At 49.8% G+C, this 24,897-nt stretch overlaps 1 protein-coding gene across 3 annotated transcripts in view; it reads right to left on the minus strand.

The window, feature by feature from the left end:
• Positions 1-6,654: 6,654 nt before the first annotated feature.
• SLC3A2 (solute carrier family 3 member 2) overlaps positions 6,655-24,897 on the minus strand; it is a 34,185-nt gene continuing 15,942 nt past the window's right edge. Inside the window, exons 2-13 of one of the 3 annotated variants that reach the window (XM_031936738.1) lie at positions 24,214-24,306; positions 22,960-23,052; positions 20,721-20,885; positions 13,968-14,396; positions 13,348-13,521; positions 12,423-12,514; positions 10,897-10,965; positions 10,732-10,790; positions 10,084-10,264; positions 9,833-9,976; positions 7,321-7,404; positions 6,655-7,208 (exon numbers count right to left, since the gene is read on the minus strand). In XM_031936738.1, coding sequence (XP_031792598.1) covers positions 6,846-7,208; positions 7,321-7,404; positions 9,833-9,976; positions 10,084-10,264; positions 10,732-10,790; positions 10,897-10,965; positions 12,423-12,514; positions 13,348-13,521; positions 13,968-14,396; positions 20,721-20,751 — 1,626 coding nt within the window. In that variant the 5' untranslated portion in view covers positions 20,752-20,885; positions 22,960-23,052; positions 24,214-24,306 and the 3' untranslated portion in view covers positions 6,655-6,845. Of the gene's footprint in view, positions 7,209-7,320; positions 7,405-9,832; positions 9,977-10,083; positions 10,265-10,731; positions 10,791-10,896; positions 10,966-12,422; positions 12,515-13,347; positions 13,522-13,967; positions 14,397-20,720; positions 20,975-22,959; positions 23,053-24,213; positions 24,307-24,897 lie in introns of those variants that run through there. The other 2 variants (XM_023186312.3, XM_023186313.2) reach the window with 2 other exon arrangements.

Raw genomic sequence — 24,897 nt, forward strand, 5'->3', positions numbered from 1 at the left:
GAGCTTGCAGTGAGCCGAGATCGCGCCACTGTACTCCAGCTTGGGTGGCAAAGCGAGACTCTGTCTCAAAAAAAAAAAAAAAAAAGAAAGCAGGTGCTCCAACCCAACTGATACTATCTAGAAACATGTACAAATCCCTCTAACCCCTCAAATTTAAATGTTCAATTTCTCCACGTTCCCTTGGAAGTGCTCTGGAGAAGATCACCCGGAAACCACGGATGCTCTCCTTGTCACCAAATCTGAAGGCCACCTGGGACAGTTCTACCAATACCAACTGGCCTCTTGTCTTCCTATCCCCAGTCCCATGCTCTGTTCTCTGCCTTCTATATGGGTCTCTCTTCAACTGTCTCTAGTCTATAGATGTTGCCAGTCCTCAGGGCTCCAATCTCACCCTTCTGCCCTTCTCCACCCACACACATCATTTATCCTCATGGCAAATCCCCCACCTCTACCCCCAGGCCTCCCAGATCTTGCCCTCTGCTGAGTTGTAGACTCTACCCTGCTGGAAACCTCCACCTGCAAGGAGAAGGGCACCCAGCGTATCTGCATGGAGTTGATCAGCTTTTTCCACCCTCAGCTACTTTTTTTTTTCTTTTTTTTTTTTTGAAAGGGAGTCTCGCTCTGTCACCCAGGCTGGAGTGCAGTGGCACAATCTCGGCTCACTGCAAGCTCCACCTCCCGGGTTCACACTATTCTCCTGCCTCAGCCTTCGGAGTGGCTGGGACTACAGGAGCCCGCCACCTCGCCCAGCTAATTTTTTTGTATTTTTAGTAGAGACAGCATTTCACCATGTTAGCCAGGATGGTCTCGATTTCCGCCCACCTCAGCCTCCCAAAGTGCTGGGATTACAGGCGTAAGCCACCGCGCCCGACCTCTTGTTCTTTTTTTGTTCTTTCTCTTGTTCTTATCTGAGCTTGTTACATAGATTCTAGTGTCCCATCCCAGACCTTCTGAATCAGAACATCCAGGAGAAAAATTCAAGGCTTTTCTTTCTTTCTTTTTTTTGAGATGGAGTCTCCATCTGTCGCCAGGCTGGAGTACAGTGGCACAATCTCAGCTCACTGCAACCTGCAACCTCCGCCTCCAGGGTTCAAGCATTTCTCTTGCCTCATGCTCGGCTAATTTTTGCTATTGTAGAAGAGACAGGGTTTGACCATGTTGGCCAGGATGGTGTTGATCTCTTGACCTCATGATCTGCCCGCCTCGGCCTCCCAAAGTGCTGGGATTACAGGCGTGAACCACCGCGGGAGACCAAGGCTTTTATTTCTAATCATTGCCCTCGGGCATAACTCAGCAAACTTGGGAAACACTGACCTGCTCTAAGAATAATTTGGGGAAGGTGGCTAAAAATAAACTTCCAGCCAGGTGCAGTGGTCCACGCCAGTAATCCCAGAACTTTGGGAGGCCAAGGTGGGTGGATCAGCTGAGGTCAGAAGTTTGAGACCAGCCTGAACATGGTGAAACCCCGTCGCTACTAAAAAAATACAAAAATTGAGTGGGACATGATGGCAAGTACCTATAGTCCCAGCTACTTGGGAGGCTGAGGCAGGAGAATCGCTTGAACACGAGAGGCAGAGGTTGCAGCAAGCTGAGATTGCGCCACTGCACTCCAGCCTGGGCGACAGACACTCCCTCTCAAAAAGAGTAATAAAAGTGAAATAAACTTTCAAGCTCACACCCTTGGAGATTCACGGCACATCCCCCTTGGAGATTCTGATTTGGTGTAAGTTGGATGGGAAAATTTTTTCCAGAGGATTCTGCATAACCAGGCTGGGGACCACTAATCTATATGATGGGGTAAAGTACAGACAACTTGAGCCATGGCTGTTAAAGCCCTTTGTGCTTCAGCCTCTGGTTGGTTCTCACCACTCTCCCAAGTTGTCCAAAATCATGCTTTATGTCGCAGTTACAGTTCCTCACACTCATCAGGCTGTCTCAACTGAGCAGTGGTACATAATGTTACCTACACCCTGTGGCCTTTTCTTTCACATGCATAACGTCAACGCCTACTAGTGCCTCAATCTCAGCTCACATGAAGGCTCCAAGAAGCTTTCCCTGATCCCTCTGGGGTTAAACTCCTCCTCGGTCCATCACGGGGCCTGGTGCTCTACAGCCTTTTGTTTTTTGTTTTTTTTTTGAGACTGAGTCTTGCTCTGTTGCCCAGGCTGGAGTGCAGTGGTGTGATCTCGGCTCACTGCAAGCTCCACCTCCGGGTTCACACCATTCTCCTGCCTCAGCCTCCCGAGCAGCTGGGACTACAGGCGCCCATCACCGCGCCCAACTAATTTTTCATATTTTTATAGAGACGGGGTTTCACCGTGTTAGCCAGGATGGTCTCGATCTCCTGACCTTGTGATCCGCCCGCCTCGGCCTCCCAGAGTGCTGGGATTACAGGCGTGAGCCACCGCGCCCGGCCACTCTACAGCCTTTATCTCAGCCCCGATTACTTACACATCTGCTTTCACTCCCCATCAGTGAAGGTCAGATCAGCATAACAGTATTTTAGGTTCGTTTATGTCCCCAACATGCAGCACATCAATTGGAACCAGAGGAATGGCTCAGGCTGACAGAGATGTCCACCCTGACCCATGATCCAAAGGCAGGTAATTGGCCGGGGATCCCAGGAAGGACCAAGTCCATTGGCACGTGGGGCTTGACCGTGGTACTAAGGCCTGGGTCCGAATGGCAGCTCCACTGCTGTGTCTAGAAAGGTCCCTTTACTTCTCTGAGCCCTCAGCCTCCATAAACAGGGTCCCCACAGTCCTCCTAGGTGCCTCATAATGACTTAAAAGTGAAAGTCATTAAACCAATGACTTGTTACATTGTTCTCAGTTTGTGGTGCCCTTAACCCTTAAGAGAGGGTCTCAGTGCTTATCACGTCAAGCATTTGGTCCTCTGGAGGTTGGAAATCATGGAATTACAGGCGTGAGTCACTGCGGGAGGCCAAGGCTTTTTTTTTTTTTTTTTTTGAGGCGGAGTCTCGCTCTGTCGCCCGGACTGGAGTGCAGTGGCCGGATCTCAGCTCACTGCAAGCTCTGCCTCCCGGGTTTATGCCATTCTCCTGCCTCAGCCTCCGGAGTAGCTGGGACTACAGGCGCCCGCCACCTCGCCCGGCTAGTTTTTGTATTTTTAGTAGAGATGGGGTTTCACCGTGTTAGCCAGGATGGTCTTGATCTCCTGACCTCGTGATCCGCCCGTCTCGGCCTCCCAAAGTGCTGGGATTACAGGCTTGAGCCACCGCGCCCGGCCCAAGGCTTTTATTTCTAATCATTGCGCTCAGGCACAACTCAGCACACTTCGGAAACACTGACCTGCTCTAAGGTTAGAAAACAGGGTCTTGTTCACCCCTGTACCCAGAAAGTTGAGGAAGGTACCAGAGACAGAGCAGTAACTCAAAAATGCTTGCTAATGGCTGGCGCAGTGGCTCATGCCTGTAATTCCAGCACTTTGGGAGGCCGAGGAGGGCAGGTGAGGTCACAAGTTCAAGACTAGCCTGGTCAACATGGTGAACCCATCTCTACTAAAAATGCAAAAATTAGCTGGGTACGGCGGCGGGCACCTGTAAATCCCAGCTACTCAGGAGGTTGAGGCAGGAGAATCGCCAGAACCCGGAAGGTGGAGGTTGCAGTGAGCCCAGATACCACTGCACTCCAGCCTGGGTGGAAGAGCAAGATTCCATCTCAAAAATAAATAAATAAATAAAATAGTAAATTTTATGCCATGTGTCTTACAATTTTTTTTTTTTTTTTTTTTTTGAGACAGAGTCTCACTTTGTCACCCAGGTTGGAGTGCAGTGGTATAATCATACCTCACTGCAGCCTCAACCTCCAAAGTTCAAGTGATCTTGCCGCCTTAGTTTCCAGGGTAGCTGGGACTACAGGCACATGCAACCATGCCCAGCTAATTTACTTTTAAATAGACAGGGGTCTCACTATGTTGCCCAGGTTGGCCTCAAACTCCCAGCCTCAAGAAACCCTCCCACCTCAGCCTCCCAAAGTGCTAGGATTATAAGCATGAGCCACCACCTGGCCTTACTATATTTTTCTTAAGTGAAAATCTCCCTGGTGGTCTAGTGGTTACGATAGGGGGAAAAGATGAAAATTAAATAAGCATATAACCATAATGAGGCTCCATCCATAACAGCACCATAATAAAAACTGTCTAAGACGGGAGTCCAGGAGGCAGAGGAAGGAGAAAAGGGAGGGCTGGAGCTGGGACCCTGGGAAAGGACATGAACAGGGAAGGGTGAGGAGCCTCAGGAAGAGGCCCAGAGCGGGCAAGATCCAGAAAGTGGGGCAGTTACTAAGAGAGAAGGGAAACCCTAGGCAGAGGGAAGCCAAGGCCCAGCAGGCTGGGTGTCTTCTCAGGAACTGTGCTCTGACAGCCTCAGGATCCTGGGCCTTAATTTGGGTCTTTTCATGTCTTGATCTCTCCCCTACACCAGGAAACTCTCAGAGATCCAGGCCCACTCCAGGACACAGCCCTTGGGAAGTGAAGCCTGCACCAGTGACCTGCATTCTTTTTTTTTTTTCCCCCGAGACTGAGTCTCGCTCTGCTGCCCAGGCTAGAGTGTAGTGGCGTGATCTTGCTCACTGCAACCTCCACCTCCCAGGTTCAAGTTCTCCTGTCTCAGCCTCCCAAGTAGCTGGGATTACAGGCGCCCACGACCGCGCCCAGATAACTTTTGTATTTTCAGTAGAGATGGGGTTTCACCATATTGGTCAGGCTGTTCTTGAACTCCTGACCTCGTGATCCACCCGCCTCAGCCTCCCCAAAGTGCTGGGATTACAGGCATGAGCCACTGCGCCCAGCTGGCATTCTTTTCTGTAAGAAAGCTGAGAGCCAAACTAACCCCAAGGGCCACGAGGCCTGCGCAGATCACTAGTACTGCAACAGGATCCCATAGCAAATACTGCGGATCTGCTTGCAAAATAAACGCAGGACCAGCTGGGCGCGGTGGCGTGTAATCCCAGCACTTTGGGAGGCCGAGGCGGGTGGATCACAAGGTCAGGAGATCGAGACCATCCTGGCTAACACGGTGAAACCCCCATCTCTAATAAAAACACAAAAAAATTAGATGGGCCTGGTGGCAGGCGCCTGTAGTCCCAGCTACTCCAGAGGCCGAGGCAGGAGAATGGCGTGAACCCAGGAGGTGGAGCTTGCAGTGAGCTATCATGCCACTGCACTCCAGACTAGGCAACAGAGAGAGACTCCTCAAAAAAAACAACAAAAAAAAGCAGGACCCCAATACTTCTTACCACCTGCACTACTACCATCCTAAAAAGTATTCTAGGTTGCAGGAACAAACCATCTTAACTGGCCTCCCTGCTTGCTGGCTAGTAACAGCCAGTGAGTCTGTAAAATTCCAAGTGAGACCATGTCACTCCGATCAAAACCCCCCAACAACTCACATTCCACTCCCTCAGACCCTATGTGTAGTGAAGAATTAATCTTACTTGGAAGTCTGGCCTTTACCCTCGGCTACTGGTTAAAGTGCCTTCTAGACCCATGGCATGTCCTAACAGGAGTGAGCTTTGGGGACAGGCAACCTCTGGGGGAAATGGAGACAACTAAAGGCCTTAGCCCAAAGCTCCCTCAGGGACTGAAGACTAAAGGTCAGCCACAGAGCACTATGTGATTAAGCACCAAGGGATTTCAGCACACCCAAGGATCAAGTGAGCTTCCCTGGTTATACCTCCATCATGGCCGGGAAGAGGTGCCAGGACTCCATGGCAAGAAGACAGCAGGAACCCTGCCCCAGGCCTCTCATCCTTTGGCTGGTTCTAGGCATGCTTTTGCTGTAATAAAACCATAATCCCAACACCTTCTTGAGTTATGTGAGTCACTCTAGTCTATTACCTACCTGAAGGGGGTCATGGGGACCCCTGAGCTTGCAGCTGGTATTGAAGTGAGGACAAATTTGTGGGGACCACGCCCTCCAACCATGTAGGCTGCCAGACTCTCTGCACTCTATGTGACCACCTTATTACAACTGTCATGATCTGCCCACTCCTTGCCGACGAGACTTCATCCCTTACTCTAACTCTTCTCACTCACATCAGCCAGGCTCCCACCCCTCAGTCCCAGGAAGCCCCTTCCCCAGATACTCACCAGGTGAACTCCCTCACTTATTAAAACACTGTCACCATATCCAACGCACTACAACTGCTGTGTTTTTTTTCTTTGCTCCCCACAAGAGTATCAGCCTCAAGGAGGCAGGAATTTTTGTACAGTGTTCCCTGCTGTGACCCCAGAACAGGGCTAGTTTCTGACACGTGCTGAGTGTTCAACAAATTCTTGAACGCATAACTTCTAGTATCCTTTAGAAATACCTTTTAAAAACCAGACCATCACACCCCTACCCTCCGTGAAAGGCCGAGTCTGCAAAAACAGGAAAACTAACTACATTTATCTAGATAGAGCCCTTTGCTGAGGGAGATGAAGTTAACAGTCGGCAAGACCCAGGATGTCCAGAGAGCCCCGTGGCCCGGCGTGGGTGAGGCATGGGTGCTATCCCAGCCCTGACACCTCCATGCTGTTGACTTTGGGGGGCCCCCCTTCTCTGGGCCTTGGTCCCTACGTAAATAACGAAGGAGTTGGAGCAGTAGACTCATGGGAGGGGAGGAAGGAGAGAAATTCCTGCTATGAGAGATGCAGAGGGAAGACAAGACCTCACCAGGCAGGGGTGACTTTTATTTGAAGGCAGAAAACACCCTATTTGGGGGTTCATTTATAATCTGCAACAGTTTTGTTTTTGTTTTTTAAAAAAGGGAAAAAAAGAGAAAAACCAGAACCCAAAGGGCCTGGGAAGGAAAGAAGGGTAGTGGGTCCACGTCAGGCTGGGGTCAGGCCGCATAGGGGAAGCGGAGCAACAGCCCTTCGTGAGGCTCCAGTTTCAGGCGTTCCAGCTCAAGCGGGGAGCCCTCCTCACGGCCTGGCTGGGTGCTGAGCACAAGGTCAGCCTTGGTTGGCAGGCTGGCGCTGGCGGGCAGGTCGGAGGCCTGCAGCCCAGCCGAGAGGCCCACATCCCCAAAGTTAAGCACTACCAGAAAACGCTCATTCTGGTCCCAGTGGCGGATATAGGAGAAGAGTCCAGGCCCAGAGGAGAATGTATGGAAGTCCCCATGCAGTAGGGAGCGCTCCTTACTCCGCTGGTCACTCAGCTGCCGGAACAAGGAAAGGAGGGAGCCAGGGTCTTCACTCTGGCCCTAAGAATGATAAAAACATAGCGGAAGCATGTGAGGGGGTCCCCTGGGCACAGACTTCTACAAGCCCAGCCCACCCTCCACTGGTCATGTTCTGCCCATCTAAAACTCTTACCTTCACAGTCATGTTGGCACTTACAGCCCCTGGGATGTCAGGGAAGCTGGACTCATCCCACAGCATGACTGGAGCCTCCACAGGCTGAAATGCAGAGAAAACAGGACTTTAAAAAGGCCTGGGGTCAGGCATGGTGGCTCACATCTGTAATTCCAGCACTCTAGAAGCCCAAGGCAAGAGGATCGCTTGAGCCCAGGCATTTGAAACCAGCCTCAGCAAAATAATGAGCCCTCATCTCTGCTACAAAATTTTTAAAAATTAGCTGGGTGTAGTGTCCCTATAGTCCCAGCTACTGGGGAGGCTGAGGAGGGAGGATCACTTGAACCCAGGAATTTGACTTGCAGTGAGCCATGACTGCACCACTGTACTCCAGCCTGGGCAACAGAGTGAGACCCTGTTTCAAAAAAAAAGCCCTGGGCCCACTGTCCCTTATCCCTCTTCCCATTCCCATCCTCGTCGATATATAACCTCCCCTACTCATGTCTGGGTTTTTTTTTTTTTTTTTTTTTTGAGACAGAGTCTCGCTCTGCTCAGGTTGGAGTGCAGTGGCATGATCTTGGCTTACTGCAACCTCTGCCTCCTGGGTTCAAGCGATTCTCCTGCCTCAGCCTCCTGAGTAGCTAGACTATAGGTGCTCGCCACCACACCCAGCTAATTTTTTTGTATTTTTAGTAAAGACAGGGTTTCACCATGTTGGCCAGGCTGGTCTCGAACTCCTGACCTCAGGTGATCCACCCACCTTGGCCTCCCAAAGTGCTGGGATTACAGGCATGAGCCACCACGCCCGGCCTGGCTAACTTCTACTGCATGAGTGAGGCAGGCTCCCACCTCAGGGTCCTCACACATACACTGTTGCCCCCCAGCCGAGAGCTCCCAGATGACTGTCAGCCAGCTCTCTCACTTCCCTCAGGTATCTGCTTGGTTATCTTACCACGTCTCCTATGGCTGCTCTCTATAAAACAAGCCCCATCATCCCCTCGTCTCTAGGCTACTTACCCTGCCTTCTTTTGCATAGCACTGATCAGCAGCTGGCATTTTACTTACGCATATCTAATTATCTAACCATCTCCAGCTCTCTTGTGCAATGCTGTATCCTCAGTGTAACAGATAAAAATTACTCTATAAACACCTGTGGAATAAATGAATAACTGGTTCTATAAACATCGTGCTGATGGCAGGGTGCAGTGGCTCGCACCTGTAATCATAGCAGTTTGGGAGGCCAAGGTGGGAGGATCACTTGCGCCCAGGAGTTTGAGACCAGCCTGGGCAACACAGTGAGACCACACCTCTACAGATTTTAATAATTAGCTGTGGCCAGGCACAGTGGCTCACACCTGTAGCCCCAGCACTTTGGGAGGTCAGGGCAGGCAGATCGATTGAGCCCAGGAGTTGGAGACCAGCCTGGGCAACAATAGTGAAACCCTGTCTCTATAAAACTTAGCTGGGCATGCTGGTGTGCGCCTATATTCCCAGCTACTTGGGAAGCTGGGAGGCAGAATTGCAGTGAGACATAATCGCACCACTGGAATCTAGCCTGAGCAACAGAGCAAGACCTTGTCTCCAAAAAAAGATTAGCTGGGCATGGTGGCACATACCTATCTATGGTACATATCCCAGCTACTCAGAAGGCTGAGGTGGGATGATCATTTCAGCCTGGGAGGCGGAGGCTACAGTGAACCAAGATCATGCCACTGCACTCCAGCCTGGCCAACATAGTGAAATGCTGTCTTTAAAAAAAAAAGTCGGGCATCAACAGTAACCCTGTGTCTAAAGCTTGTGAATGCCTTTGTAGTGGTACCCCACCATGTATTTCTTTCTTTTTCTTTTCTTTTCTTTTTTTGAGGAGTCTTGCTCTGTCACCCAGGCTATTGTGCAGTGGCGCAATCTCAGTTCACTGCAACCTCTGCCTCCTGGTTCGAGCAATTCTCCTGCCTCAGCCTCCTGAGTAGCTGGGACTACAGGCGTGCACCACCACGCCTGGCTAATTTTTGTATTTTTAGTAGAGACTGGGTTTCACCATGTTGGCCAAGCTGGTTTCGAACTCCTGACCTCCGGTGATTCACCCGCTTTGGACTCCCAAAGTGCTAGGATTACAGGCCACTGTGCCCAGCCACTGCCATGTATTTCTCCACTTATTTGTCTGGCTCCTTCACTAAGCTATGAGCTTCCGAGGGCACAGAGTCTAGCACAGTACCCACTGTCCAAAGAATAAAGGAATGAATAAATGAATGGTGGCTACCATAGCAAACATCTGCCAGGTACCAGACATTACCATTAAAAACATGCCCTCATTTAATCCTAATCAGCCTTCAAGAAATGCAGTAACACAAGGGATGACCAAAATTCAGAAAGGTAAAATAATTTGCCCAAAGTCACACAGCTACCCAAATACTGACTAGGAATCAAATGCGTTTTCACCCCAAGGCTCACGTCTACCTGCCGCCATCCCCAGAATCATCATAGGATGGATAAACAACCTCCCTGTGACAGACAGACAGACAGCAAGCAGTACCTGTCCAGGAAGGGCAGCCGCCTTCAGGCCAATCTCATCCCCGTAGCTGAAAACAGGAGTCCCCGGCAGGGTGAAGAGCATCAGCTGGTAGAGTCGGAGAAGTTGAGCCGGCAAGAAGGAAGTCAGGAGCCCTGCCTGAGACAACTACAGGGAGAGACACTCTGGTGAGCCCCATAACCCACCTCTGCCTCCATCTCCCAGCAACGCTTTCTTCTCCCATCTGCCCCCTTTCCCACCAGCATGGTACTCACACTCCAGCTGCACCAGCGATTGCCAGTGGCATTCAAATACTGTGTGACTAGGGATTTTGTATGCTCCCCAGTAAAGCTGGAATCAGACAGGTATGAGCTAGTCAACAGCAAGTCTTTGTTGGATTCGAGTAGGCTCACGATCTGCTGAAGGTCGGAGGAGTTAGTCCCTGCAATCAAGAGCCTGCAGGGGGGAGGGAGGGGGTCAAGGTTAGTATAAGAAAGAAAGAACGGGCTGGGCGCAGTGGCTTACGCCTGTAATCCCAGAACTTTGGGAGGCTGAGGCAAGTGATCACCTGAGGTCAGGAGTTCGAGACCAGCCTGACCAACATGGAGAAACCCCGTCTCTATTGAAAATACAAAAATTAGCCGGGCGTGGTGGCACATGCTTGTAATCCCACCTACTCAGGAGGCTGAGGCAGGAGAATCACTTGAACCCGGGAGGCGGAGGTTGCGGTGAGCTGAGATCATGCCATTGCACTCCAGCCCAGGCAACAAGAGCGAAGCTTCGTCTCAAAAAAAAAAAAAAAGAAAGAAAGAATAAAGGTACAGAAAGTCCTCTAGACTAGGAATCCCCACTTCTTAGGCCTAGCACTCCACCGAGGGGTTCCCACAGTGGAACTCAGTCAGCAGAATGGCACCCGCACCCACCTATCTTCACTGAAGCCCTTGGTGATGTTTTCCCACTCAGCCAAGAATGAGGATGCATCCTAGAAAGAAAAAAGTAGAATCAAGGAACAGGGAATATTACTAGGCTCTGGCTGAGTCCCTCTGTTCTCGCCCAAGCTTTGTCCCTAATGTGGAAAGGGAACTCACCTTCAGATTCTCTATGTCCCGAACCTGGAATCCATCCACGCCAGCTTGCAGCCAAAACTCCAGAGCATCCTATAGGGGACAGAAGAATAGAGGACAGACATCAATTCTTAGGAAAAGGCTCAGAAAATTCCAGCCCACACTAAACCTCACCCACCCCACACTTCCCCGGGAGCTGGGGAGAGAGGCCTGTGCCTTGCCTCTGTCTTCCCCACCTGCACTACAGAGGTTTACCCTTTTTGACCCTTCCAGTTCTACCCTTCCACTGATTTTCTTAGTGCTACAGCATTTTAGTTCTCTATTCTTGCCTCAGGCAAATCACACAGCTTCACCTTTGAAAGCTACAGAAAAGGCACCAGAGAAAAGGTACATCCATAAACAAAACTTCATTTAACACTTAGCATTGGAATGTTAGTGTATCTATTTTAGAGATGAAGAAACAGAGAAGCAAGGAGACATGTCCACGGTCACTCACAATCAGTGAGCAGCAGACAGGATCTAAAATGTCAGTCAAGATCGCCCCTCTCCTAGTTTCCTGAGGTCTGGGGAAGGTGTGAGCACAATAGCTGCTCAGAGCAAGGCCAAGGATGAAAGATTGAAATTCAAAGCACAGCCCCAGGGCAGTTTAGAGTTGAAAAGAGGCCAGTGCTGCAGAATGGAATCCTGGCAGTCATCCTGCACACACCACAGAACTTCACCCCCACTCTCCTTTTCCTCCCTTTCCCTGGGCCATGTACCCTCTCCTCTGGTCTCCATTTCCATCTGAGACCCTCATGCCAAACCACCCAATCCAAAAACATTCCCTCATCAGCATCTTTTAACGGGTCCCCTAGTAACTGGCAAGGCCTAAACTGGATGATCCCAGGGTCCTACCCAAATGCTGGGAGTCCAGACTTTTATCTTAGAATCACAGCTACCAGCAGTGTCAGCATCTGCTTCCGTTTTTGTTCTACCCATTCTGAATATGTCAGTGTCCTAGGACCCAGACATCCGGAGCTAGGGTAACATTCAAAGTCCTACTCCTAGCCTGCTGAGTATAGATTTGAGCCTATGGCAAATTAGATACCTTGTATGGTTATACAGGGAATTGGAAACATCTATAAAATACTTGGCACAGTCCCAGACACATAGAGTACCCCAGTGCTTATAATTTCAGACTGGGCTCTATTCCAAATACATCAAACAAGAACTGGGAAACCAGTCAGGGCAGGATTCCCACAGATAAAGGGCTTCCTCTCCCAAAAGAAAGAAAAATCAAACTTCCAGACTGACATCTGAGAAGGTCCCTTCCTGTCACTGTCTCATCCTCAGAGTCAAGGAAATAAGAAAAATAAGAGATCAGAAAAGGAACAAGAAAAACAGGTGTGCTGTTGGCCTATCCTTTGGCTATAGGAGGAGGCATTCCTGCTTGGTCTCAAGAAGCAAAGGGACCCTCAGCTGCAGCCAGGCTGGGTCTACAGGGCTTGCTGTGAAAGGACCATTCCAGCCTCAGCATCTGACTTCCACCAGCCATCAGCTCCAACACTCACCTTCACCTTGGTGGCCACACTGTCAACCTGGGTGGAGAACCACGAGTTCTCACCCCGGTAGTTGGGAGTGAGGTCCAGAATGACACGGATGCCTAGAACAATGGAGGAAGACGCAGTCATGAGACAGTCTACGAGTTAAGGGGAAACAAGAAAATCACAAATGCAAGTCACTGAGTGTTTCCTATGTATCATTTGGTACAAAAGCTTGAATTTGAACCCTGGCAAAATTCATTCCGTTGAAACAGATATGAGTAAGGAAGGGCCTTAAGATATTGGAAGGCAGGCCAGGCGAGTTCAAAACCAGCCCGGTCAACATGGTGAAAATCATCTCTACTAAAAATATAAAAATAATCCTGGTGTGGTGGCACATGGCTGTAGTCCCAGCTACTCAGGTGGCTGAGGCAGGAGAATCGCTTGAACCCCAGAGGAGGAGACTGCAGTAAGCTGAGATCGTTCCACTGCACTACAGCCTGGGCGACAGAGACTCCATCTCAAAAAAAAAAAAAAAGATATTGGAAGGCAGAAAGTTTATAGTGCAGAGAAGTGGCCCCTGTGTTCCCCACTCCCAAGGTGAACCTTTTTTAACATGTGTCTATGCTGAGTTGTAAAACAATATTTGGGATTTTCCCCCCGCAAAGAACCTACTGTTTTACAAGTTTAAAACCACTGGTTTAGTAAATATCTACATTTTACAAATAAAGGCACTAAAGCCCAGAAGTTAAATGACCTGCTCAAGATCCCACAACCAAATAGCCCCCAAACGACTGGACAAATCCATTTTGGGCTGAAGACTAACAAATCTCCCCTCTACCTGCCCTAGGAAAACTCAGAGCTAGTTAGGAGGAAACGAGACAAAAGTTCTATTCTACTTTTCCTCTGGCCAAGTCTTTTCTAGCTGTTTCCTTGGGAACCCCAAGATACCCACTCTTTTTTTTAGCCGATTGCAAGAGACTGTCAAAATCTTCCTTGGAGCCAAAATTGGGGTCGATCTGCAGCAAGTCGGTCTGAGCGACATCGTCCTTCTGGTTCTTGTGAAGTGGGCCCAGCACAAGACCCTTCACCTTCAGAGAGCTCAGGTAATCGAGACGCCCCTTCAGACCTGAAATGGGGGGCTGGGTTAACAGGTGAGGCCCCTTTGAGGGGCCCCTTACCTCCCCACTCTCCCTTCTCCCAGAGCCTAAGGATGGGACGGGGAGAAGGGAGGGGGGAGAGGGAGTGATGGGGAGGCGAGGCTGAATCACGAGACTCAGAAGAGCTGATGTAAGGACTCCTGCACATTACTTGAGAAACCGGTTGCAACTGGCTTCTGGCACCGCGGGGAGGGAGGACGCTGAGTCACCCACCCTCGTGACAGAGTGAGGGGCGGGTCAGCTTTCTTCAAAGAAAGGAGGGAAGGGCAATGTGGCGGGGAGGGGGGGGGGGAATGGTCGTCGGTACCGGATGGAGGGGAGAACCATCTAGATCCGTCTAGGGACAGGGGAGGAGGTCGGTGCAGGCCACCAGATTCAACCCGGAGTACCCAGGGCGGCGGCGCGCTGCACTCACCCGCCAAGTTGCCCGAGCCGTGGCCCTGGAAGGCCTGAAGGTCGCCGATGCGGTAGAGGGCGCCCGTGTGCCACCACTTCTGCGCCGGTAGCTCGCGACAGCGCGGCGCCCGCACGATTATGACCACGGCACCCGCCAGCATGCCGAGCCAGCCGAGCCAGAAGAGCAGCAGCAGCACCCAGCGGGTACGCACCCAGCCGGGACTGCCCGCCACCTTCAGCAGCTCCTCCTTGGACAGGCCCGTGAACTTAGCCGCAGCTGCTGCCTCCGCCTCGTCTTCCGCCACCTTGATCTTCACCAGACCATTCTTCTCGGCTCCCGCCACGGCCATGGCAGCCCCAGACGCCGCGTTCATCGGCTGCTTCTCGGGTTCTAACTCATTCAGCTCCACCTCCTTCATATCCACCTCGGTGTCCTGGCTCATGGTGCCTGCAGAACCGGCGACACGACGAAGCTTGAGGTCAGATGGTGGCTCAACCCCTGCCCGGATCCTCGGACCCAGAACGGTCTCCCGGCCTGTGTGCCTCCGCGCAGCTTCGGCTACTGCATCTGCTCAGCAACAGGCGCGGCCTCTGGGAAGGGGCGGCGGAGCCCCGCCCCGGCCCGCCCCTTAAGGTGGAACCTCGGGGACAGGCCCAGCCGTGGGCGGCTCAGGGTCGTAAAGTCGGGAACACGCCTCCGACAGTACTTCCTGCGTCGTCCAATTTCTGATCTCCAACCTGTCTAAACCTAAGGTTCTTTTCAACCTGACTCTGGGAAGGCTTGGCACGGAGCCACCTTTAAGTGGACGAGGCCTGTGATCCTGGCCCAAATCCCGAGGCCCCTACAGTGTCCTTTAGGCCTTACCGCCCCCAAAGGTCCCTCTTCTTCCGTTCCGGCAGGCTAGTAACTACCCCAACACCATCCTCCATTTGCCCCTGGTTCACGGCTGCGGCCACCGCCGGGTTTTCCCAACTTCGCATGGCTACTTGCGCTCTCAGAGGCAGCCAGTCACAACTTCTGCCTTTTCCCCGACCAAGGCTTGCCCTCTCAGGCCTCTGGGACTTGGCGCTAGACCTCTGCTTCCATGCACGGCTTACTCCCACTCGTTTTTCAAGACTCATCTTGAATTTATTTCAAGTAATTCCTCATGCAGCAACTATTTATTGTGTACTCACTACAATACTTTGCTTTGTTAACTTTATTGAATTAACAAGAATCCAGTCTTCTTCACAGTACTTTAAAATGAACGGTTTGGGCAGGAGAGTTGAGGTAGACACCCCCCTTCGTATCCTACCCCACCCCCAGCTGCTAGCACCTGGATGTTTGGCAGCTAGGAATCAGACATCCAGAAGAGACTGATAGGGCTGTAATGAACATAACAGAGCTAGGTCTCAGAGGCATCCACTTTCTTCCTAGAATAGACCAGAAGATGCCATGGCCAGACTCTCCCACCTTGCAGGGTCTATCACGGTCATCCCAAACTCCCCCACGGTCCTGTCTCCCTATCACTTCACTATGTTAGACCTTGGAGGCAGCTGATACTGCAAAGGTTTTGAAGAAGCCTAGAATTCCCTCCACAGGGTCCTTGGATTGAAGTGGGGCAGAGAAAAGGTTCACAGCAGGAAACTACCGGACATCAACACCATGAGGTGCCAACACTCTCAGGAACTCCTTGTTCCTAAACAGTGCCAGTTGGGCTACTTTCAGAGAGGAGCTGGAGGAAACCGGTTCTTTCTCCCTTTCCCACCTAGGCTGGAAGCCAAGATTGCTGTGTATTTGGAAGAAAGCAAAAGCCAAGATCGTAAGTAATAGCACAGAGAAAAGGATCATCTTCTGCTAGTCCCCTCTGCAACCCCAGGCATCCATCCTCATCCCCACCCTAGGAACAAGGGGTGCAGGGGGCAGCCCTGGGAGAAGGCGAGCAAGTGGGTTCAGATCAGTGCTCAAAGATGATAAGAGGTCCAAGGTGTCCTGCATGTGCCAGATAAGAAGTGCCAACCAGAGGTTCTGAATGGACTTTATCTCGAGCACAAATGCTCAAGGCTGGGTGCAGTGTGACTCATGCCTGTCACCTGGCCCTTTAGGAGGCCAAGGAGAGAGGATTTCTTGAGGCCAGGAGTTTAAGACCAGCCTGGACAACATATTGAGACCCAATTTCTAAATAAATAAATAGATACATACATTTTAAAATTATCTGGGCCTGGCTGGGCATGGTGCCTCACACCTGTAATCACACCTGCTAATCCCTGTAATCCCACTTCTTATGCTGTGGCATGAGAATCCCTTGAACCCAGGAGGTAGAGGTTGCAGTGAGCCGAGAATGGGCCACTGCACTCCAGCCTGGGTGACACAGCAAGACTCTGCCTCAAAAAAACTAACAGGCCAGGTGTAGTGGCTGACACCTGTAATCCCAACACTTTGGGAGGCTGAGGCTGGCAGATAACTTCAGGCCAGGAGTTCGTGACCAGCCTGGCCAACATGGTGAAACCCCATCTCCACTAAAAATACAAAAATTAGCTGGATGTGGTGGCACACGCCTGTAGTCTCGGACTTGGAGGGGTGAGGCATGAGACTCACTTGAACCCGAGAGGCAGAGGTTGCAGTGAGCCAAGACTGCGCAGCTGCACTCCAGCCTGGGTGACAGAGTGAGACTGTCTCAAAAAAAAAAAAAAAAAAAAAAAAATCTGTGACTGGTGATGTGTCCCTGTAATCCCATGAGGTGCCAACATTCAAGGGAAGCAAAAGCAGGAGGATCACTTGAGTCCAGGAGTTTGTGAGGCTGCAGTGAGGCATGGTGGCACCACTGCATGCCAGCCTAGGAGACAGAGCAAGACCTCAGAACAAGGTTGAGAACTGTGGGGTCAGAAGCTGTCTTTGAGATGGTCCAACATGACACAGTATCTCACTCACAGACCCTCATGGCTCCAAATGGCTCAAGTCAATTCCTTTTGTTTTGTTTTTTTTTCTTTTGAGACAGGGTCTCACACTGTCACCCAGCATGGAGTGCAGTGGCACGATCTCAGTTCACTGCAACTTTTGCCTCTCAGGTTCAAGTGATTCTTCTGCCTGAGCCTCCCCAGTAGCTGGGATTACAGGAGGCATGCACCACCACACCCGGCTAATTTTGTATTTTTAGGAGAGATGGGGTTTCACCTGGTTGGCCAGACTGATCTTGAACTACTTCAGGTGATCTGCCCACGTCGGCCTCCCAAAGTGCTGGGATTATAGGCATGAGCCACTGTGCCCGGTCTGAAGTTAATTCCTTCTGCATGCATAAAGAGGATAACAGCTTGCCTCTCCAATCTTACAAGCTACCACCGCTTCACAGGCACTACCCTCCAGCCATATCAGCCTTGAAACACCTGCCAGTCTCACAACACACCAGGCTTTTTCAGGCCTCTGCATCTTGTACATGCCATACCTCTGCTGTTGGCCCTTCCTATTCGTCCACTCAACCTCATGAGTTCCCATTCATTCAAGATCTAGCTCAAGTGACAGCTTTTCTCAACTCCCCAGACAAAATTACTTTCCCTCCACCATGCATCTGCCTCTGCTACAATCATGTCCCATTTGTTTATGACATTTCTTCGTCTGGATGTCTCTTTATCCTTGAAGACAAGTGGCAGGCGCCTTGTGCTATTGTCAATGAACCTGCCTATTCCCTGCCTATTCGGAAGCAGCATGTAATAGGCACTTCGCAAGTGGTTGGTAAATAAGTGGATGAACTATGTCAATCAAAACCAGTATTTCCCTTCTTAGAAACAACTAAACAGGCTAGGTGCGGTGGATCACACCTGTAATCAGCACTTTCGAAGGCCAAGGCAGGCAGATAATTGAGGTCAGGAGTTCAAGACCAGCCTGGCCAACGTGGTGAAACCCTGTCTCTAATAAAAGTACAAAAATTAGCCAGTCATGGTGATGGGCACCTGTAATCCCAGCTACTCAGGAGGCTGAGGTGAAAGAATCACTTGAACCCAGGACGCAGAGGTTGCAGTGAGCCCAGATCACACCACTGCACTGCAACCTGGGCAACACAACAAGACTCTCTCTCAAAAAAAAGAAAAAAGAAACAACCAAAAAAAACTAGCATGTGAAGACAAAGGCAGGAAAATGGAAAAGAATTTAAAAACACTGTATCATATCAAGATGAACCTGTTACTACAGGAAAACAAACCAAGACTTGTAACTGTTCAACCAAAATAAAACAAACTGCCAGGCACTGTGGCTCACGCTTGTAATCCCAGCGCTTCGGGAGGCCAAGGAAGTCGGATCAATTGAGGTCAGGAGTTCAACACCAGTCTGGCTAACATGGTGAAACCCCGTCTCTACTAAAATTACAAAAATTAGCCAGGCATGGTGGCGCCTGCCTGTAATCTCAGCTACTTGGGAGGCTGAGGTAGAAGAATCACTTGAACCCAGGAGGCAGAGGTTGCAGTGAGCCAAGATCGCACCATTGAACTCCAGCCTGGGCAACAAGAACAAAACTCCATCTCAAAAAAATAATATAAAATATAATAATAAAAACTAATAAATTAGGAGATGGAGGACAGGAAAACAAAGACTACAGAGAAAAAGACTAGAGAAAGGGACCAGAGGTGACGAGAGAGCCTCAGATCCTGCCATATGTGTTGACATAAAGCTTTATATTTACTATAGGAATGTGAAGAATATAATTTTTCAAGAGTTTGGCCTTCAAGAGAAGGCTGGGACAAAGCAAAGGAAAAAAAGCAGTTTGGCAGTCCAGATGCCAATAAGGTCCACTTTACACTCAGATAGGCAGATGGCGGGGGAGCCCTGAAATGCAGAGGGCCAAGTAGACAAAGAAAGTTCCTTTCTAACCCTCTGCTGCAAAAATCCGTCACATGCTTCCTAACACATGACAATTACTTGATTTTAGCCTGAAAATAGCACATTTATTTTTCCTCAAACATGTAAAAAGGATTGACCGGGTACAGTGGCTCATGCCTTTAGTCCCATTGCTCTGGGAAGCCAAGGCAGGAGGATCACTTAAGCCCAGTAGTTCGAGACCAGCCTCGGCAACATAGGGAGACCCCATCTCTACAAAAATTAATAAATTAGCCAGGCATGGTGGCTCACTCTTGTGGTCCCAGTTACTCAGGAGGCTGAAGTGGAAGGATCACTTGAGCCCTCAGGTTGAGGCAGCAGTGAGCTGTGATCAAAATCACACCATCGAAGGCTGGGCGCGGTGGCTCACACCTGTAGTCCCAGCACCTTGGGAGGCCGAGGCGGGTGGATCACGAGGCTCAGGAGATCAAGACCACGGTGAAACCCGGTCTCTACTAAACATACAAAAAAAAAATTAGCCGGGCGTGTTGGCGGGTGCCTGTAGTCCCAGCTACTCGGGAGGCTGAGGTAGGAGAATGGCGTGAACCCAGGAGGCGGAGCTTGCAGTGAGCCGAGATCCCGCCACTGCACTCCAGTCTGGGGACAGAGTGGAGACTCCGTCTCTTAAAAAAAAAAAAAAAAAAACACCATCGCATTCCAGCCTGGCTGACAGAGTGACCCTATCTGAAAACAAACAGGTCAGGTGTGATGGCTCATGCCTGCAATCCCAGCACTTTGGGAGGCCGAGGCGGGTGGATCACCTGAGATCAGGAGTTTGAGATCAGCCTGGTCAACGTGGTGAAACCCCGTCTCTATTAAAAATACAAAAATGAGCTTGGGCGTCGTGGTGGGTGCCTGTAATCCCAGCTACTGGGGAGGCTGAAGCAGGAGAATCGCTTGAACCTGGGAGGCGGAGGTTGCAGTGAGCCTAGATCGTGCCATTGCACTCCAGCCTGGGCAATAAGAGGGAAACTCCATCTCGAAAAACAAACGAAAAAACAAACAAACAACAAAAAAACATCTAAAAAGGATTTCTTTTTTGAGACAGAGTCTCGCTCTGTCGCCCAGGCTGGAGTGCAGTGGCACGATCTCGGCTCACTGCAAGCTCCGCCCGCTGGGTTCACGCCTTTCTCCTGCAGGCGCCCGCCACCACCGCGCAGTTAATTTCTGTATTTTTAGTAAACACGCGGTTTCACCGTGTTAGCCAGGATGGTCTTGATTTCCTGATCTCGTGATCCACCCGCCTCGGCCTCCCAAAGTGCTGGGATTACAGACGTGAGCCACCGCACCAGGCCCATGTGCTAATTTTATAATTAGAAAAAGTTATATATCTTGGCTTACTACAGCCTTAACTTCCTCAGCTTAAGAAATCGTCCCACCTCAAGTGGTCCCTCCTACCTCAGCTTCCCAAGTGGCTGGGACCACAGGTACTTGCACTATGCCCAGCTAGTATATACATATTTTGTTTGTTTTTCTTTTTTTTTTTTTTTTTTGAGAAAGAGCCTCAAATAATTTATGTAGATCTTCCCTCTGCCCAGAGATAGAGAGTTTAACTCTGTACCTTTTGAGTGTGGGCTGCGCTTAGTGACTCTCTTCGGAAGAGTGTGATGACAGAGTTTTGGAGGGCCAGGGGAGGGATAAAATGAGGATGCAGTATTGTGTGATCATGACTGCAGAAATAGCTGGTGTTGGAGGGCCTCAGTGATCATTTTAAGGTCTCTTATTGCTACTTAGCTTTTTTGATGAGATTAAGTATGCTGTCTCTGATCAGTTGAATATCTGATGTCATTAATCCAAGGATATGTTAAAAGTACTGCCCCATCTTTTCCACGTATTGACCTGCTATTTCTCTAGTGTTTATCTTTTAGTATTTGGTCGCATTTGAGAGAATGGCTTGCTGCAATGTTGTTCATTCGTCTAACTTACTTGCATACTGGATACTCTTCCGATGGTGCATTTATTTCTCTTCTCCTAAGAGATGACTTTGGTTCTATTTCTTTCACTCTTTCTGGCTTTTATCCCCACTTTGCATTCTTCAGCCTTTACTAAGACAACCCTGACAGTTCTCTTCTTTAGCAGCCAGTGTCCCTCCTGTAGGATTCATAGTAACAATTAATAGTATTCTGACATTGGTTCTTCAGATAGTAACTGCCAAGTGAACTGCTTTGGTTGGAGTCTCTTTCTCTGCTTTAATTTCAACCATGCTTTGACTTCCAAATGCTCAATTCCTTAACCTCACCCATCTTTCATTTTTCTTTTTCTTTCTTTCTTTTTTTGAGACAGAATCTTGCTCTGTCACCAAGGCTGTAGTGCAGTGGTGCAACCTCAGCTTACTGCAACCTCCGACTCCCAGGTTCAAGCGATTCTCCTGCCTCAGCCAAGTAGCTGGGATTATAGGCACCTGCCACTGTGCGTTGCTAATTTTTGTATTTTTAGTAGAGATGGGGATTTGTCATGCTGGCCAAGCTGGTCTTGAACTCCTGACCTCGTGATCGTCCCACTTCAACCTCCTGAATAGCTGGTATTACAGGAGTATGCAACTATGCCTGGCTAATTTTTGTATTTTTTGGTAGAGACAGGGTTTTGCCATGTTGTCCAAGCTGGTCTTGAACCCCTGGGTTCAACTGATCTGCCTCCCAAAGTGCTAGCATTAGAGGCATGAGCCACTGCACTCAGCTAATGAATTCTTTTTTAAAAAAACTGAAATGCGGTGGGGCTCACGCCTGTAATCCCAGCACTTTGGGTGGCCGAGGCGGGTGGATCACGAGGTCAGGAGTTCAAGACCATCCTGGCTAACACGGTGAAACCCTGTCTCTACTAAAAATACAAAAAATTAGCTGGGCATGGTGGCGGGCACCTGTAGTCCCAACTACTCAGGAGGCTGAGGCAGAAGAATGGCGTGAACTCAGAAGGCAGAGCTTGCAGTGAGCAGAGATTGCACCACCACACGCCAGCCTGGGCTACAGAGCAAGACTCTTATCTCGAGGAAAAAAAAAAAAAAACTGAAATGGCTGGGTGTGGTGGTTCTTGCCTGCAATCTCAGCACTGTGAAAGGCCAACATGGGAGGATCTCGTTGTTGTTGTTTTTTGCTGAGACGGTGTCTCACTCTGTTGCCAAGGTTGGAGTGCAGTGGCACGATCTCGGCTCACTGCAAGCTCCGCCACCCGGGTTCACTGGGTGATCGAGACCATTCTCCTGCCTCAGCCTCCCAAGTAGCTGAGACTACAGGCACACGCCACGACGCTCAGCTCATTTTTTGTATTTTCAGTAGAGACGAGGTTTCACCATGTTAACCAGGATGGTCTCGATCTCCTGATCTCGTGATCCACCTGTCTCGGGCTCCCAAAGTGCTGGGATTACAGGTGTGAGCCACCATGACCGGCCAGGAGGATCTCTTGAGTCCAAGAGTTCAAGACCAGCCTGGGCAACATAGTGAGACCCTATCTCTACAAACAAACAAATAATAACCAAAAAAACCCCCACATATTCATGAGTAGAAAGATTTGATGGGCACGGTGGCTCATGGCTGTAATCCCAGCACTTTGGGAGGCCAAGGTGGGCGGATCACAAGGTCAGGAATTTGAGACCAGTCTGGCCAACATGGTGAAACTCCATCTCTATTGAAAACACAAAAATTAGCCAGGCGTGGTGGCAGGAGCCCGTAATCCCCGCTACTCGGGAGGCTGAAGCAGGAGAATTGCTTGAACCCGGGAGGCAGAGGTTGCAGTAAGCCAAGAAAAGGGCCAAGAATAGTAAAGGTATCTAAAGAAAAAAAAAATCAGCCAGGCACAGTGGCTCACGCCTATAATCCCAGCACTTTGGGACGCCGAGGCGGGTGGATCATGACGTCAGGAGATGGAGACCATCCTGGCTAACACGGTGAAACCCCGTCTCTACTAAAAATACAAAAAAAAAAAAAAAAAAATTAGCCGGGCGTGGTGGCGGGTGCCTGTAGTCCCAGCTACTCGGGAGGCTGGGGCAGGAGAATGGCGGGAACCTGGGAGGCGGAGCTTGCAGTGAGCTGAGATCAGGCCACTGCACTCCAGCCTGGGAGACAGAGCGCGACTCCGTCTCAAAAAAAAAAAAAGAAAAAGAAAAAAATTGTATTTTTAAAGACAAATTCTACCAGATAGCAAGCATGTTATTTGCTAAAATAATACTTACCTGTAACCTCAACATTCTTGGAAGCTGAGACAGGAGGATCACTTGAGGCCAAGAATTGAAGACCAGCCTGGGCAACACAGTCAGACCCCGTCCCTACAAATAATAATAATAATAATAGATAAAGTATGGCCAGGCACAGTGGCTCACGCCTGTAATCCCAGCACTTTGGGAGGCCGAGACCGGCACATCACCTGAGATCAGGCTGGCCAACATGGCAAAACCCCGTCTCTACTAAAAATACAAAAAATGAGCCAGGCATGGTGGTGAAAGCCCGAAATCCCAGCTCCTTGGGAGGCTGAGGCAGAATTGCTTGAACCTGGGAGGTAGAGGTTGCAATGAGCCAAGATCACGCCACTGCACTGCAGCCTGAGCAATAGAGCAAGACCCCATACCAAAAAACAACAAAAAAAGACAAGTCCTACCAGGCAGCAGGCATGTTATTTGCTAAAGTAATAATTACCTGTAATCAGGCTGGGCGCGGTGGCTCATACCTATAATCCCAGCACTTTGGGAGGCCAAGGTGGGCGGATCACAGGTCAGGAGTTTGAGACCAGCCTGGCCAATATGGTGAAACTCCGTCTCTACTAAAAATAAAAAAATTAGCGGCCGGGCGCGGTGGCTCAAGCCTGTCATCCCAGCACTTTGGGAGGCCGAGACAGGCGGATCGGTCAGGGGATCGAGACCATCCTGGCTAACCCGGTGAAACCCCGTCTCTACTAAAAAATACAAAAAACTAGCCGGGCGAGGTGGCAGGCGCCTGTATTCCCAGCTACCCGGGAGGCTGAGGCAGGAGAATGGCGTTAACCCGGGAGGCGGAGCTTGTAGTGAGCTGAGATCCGGCCACTGCACTCCAACCTGGGCGACAGAGTGAGACTCCCTCTCTAAAAAAAAAAAAAAAAAACTTAGCTAGGTGTGGTGGAATGTACCTGTAGTCCCAGCTACTCGGGAGGCTGAGGCAGGAGAAACACTTGAACCTGGGAGGCGGAGCTTGCAGTGAGCTGAGATCCGGCCACTGCCCTCCAACCTGGGCAACAGAGTGAGACTCCGTCTCAAAAAAAAAAAAAAAAAAACTTAGCTAGGCGTGGTGGAATGTACCTGTAGTCCCAGCTACTCAGGAGGCTGAGGCAGGAGAAACACTTGAACCTGGGAGGCGGAACTTGTAGTGAGCCAAGATCATGCCAGTGCACTTCAGCCTGGGCAACAGAGCAAGACTCCATCTCTAATAATAATAATAATAATAATAATAATAATTACCTGTAATCTCAGCATTCTGGGAAGCTGAGGGAGGAGGATTGCTTGAGGCCAAGAGGTCGAGACCAGTCTGGGCAACACAGTGAGACCCCAACTCTACAAAAAAAAAAATAATAATTATGTATAAAGTAACAATCATAGTATGCTAAAAACACAGGGATGGGCAAATGTCCAATGGAACAGAAAACAGAGCCTAAAAATAACCCATGCATACTTGAAACAATATATGACAGAGATAATATAATCACTGGGGAAAGAATGAACTATTTACCAAATGGCACTATAAAAAATAAAATTAGATCACGACTTCACACCAATCACACAATTATATTCTAAGTAATCAAATTGGCCGGGCACGGTGGCTCACACCTGTAATCCCAGCACTTTGGGAGGCCAAGGCGGGCAGATCACGAGGTCAAGAGATTGAGACCATCTTGGCCAACATGGTAAAACCCCATCTCTACTAAAAATACAAAAATTAGCTGGGCGTGGTGGTGCACGCCTATAGTCCCATCTACTTGGGAGCCTGAAGCAGGAGAATAGCTTGAACCTGGGAGGCGGAGGTTGCAGTGAGCCAGAATTGCACCACTGCACTCCAGCCTGGCGACAAAGCAAGACTTTGTCTCAAAAATAAATAAATAAATAAATAAATAAATAAATAAATAAATAAATAAATAAAGTTTTAGA

Source organism: Piliocolobus tephrosceles, chromosome 13 (assembly GCF_002776525.5).
Source record: "Piliocolobus tephrosceles isolate RC106 chromosome 13, ASM277652v3, whole genome shotgun sequence".
In the NCBI taxonomy this organism is placed as follows: Eukaryota; Metazoa; Chordata; class Mammalia; order Primates; family Cercopithecidae; genus Piliocolobus; species Piliocolobus tephrosceles.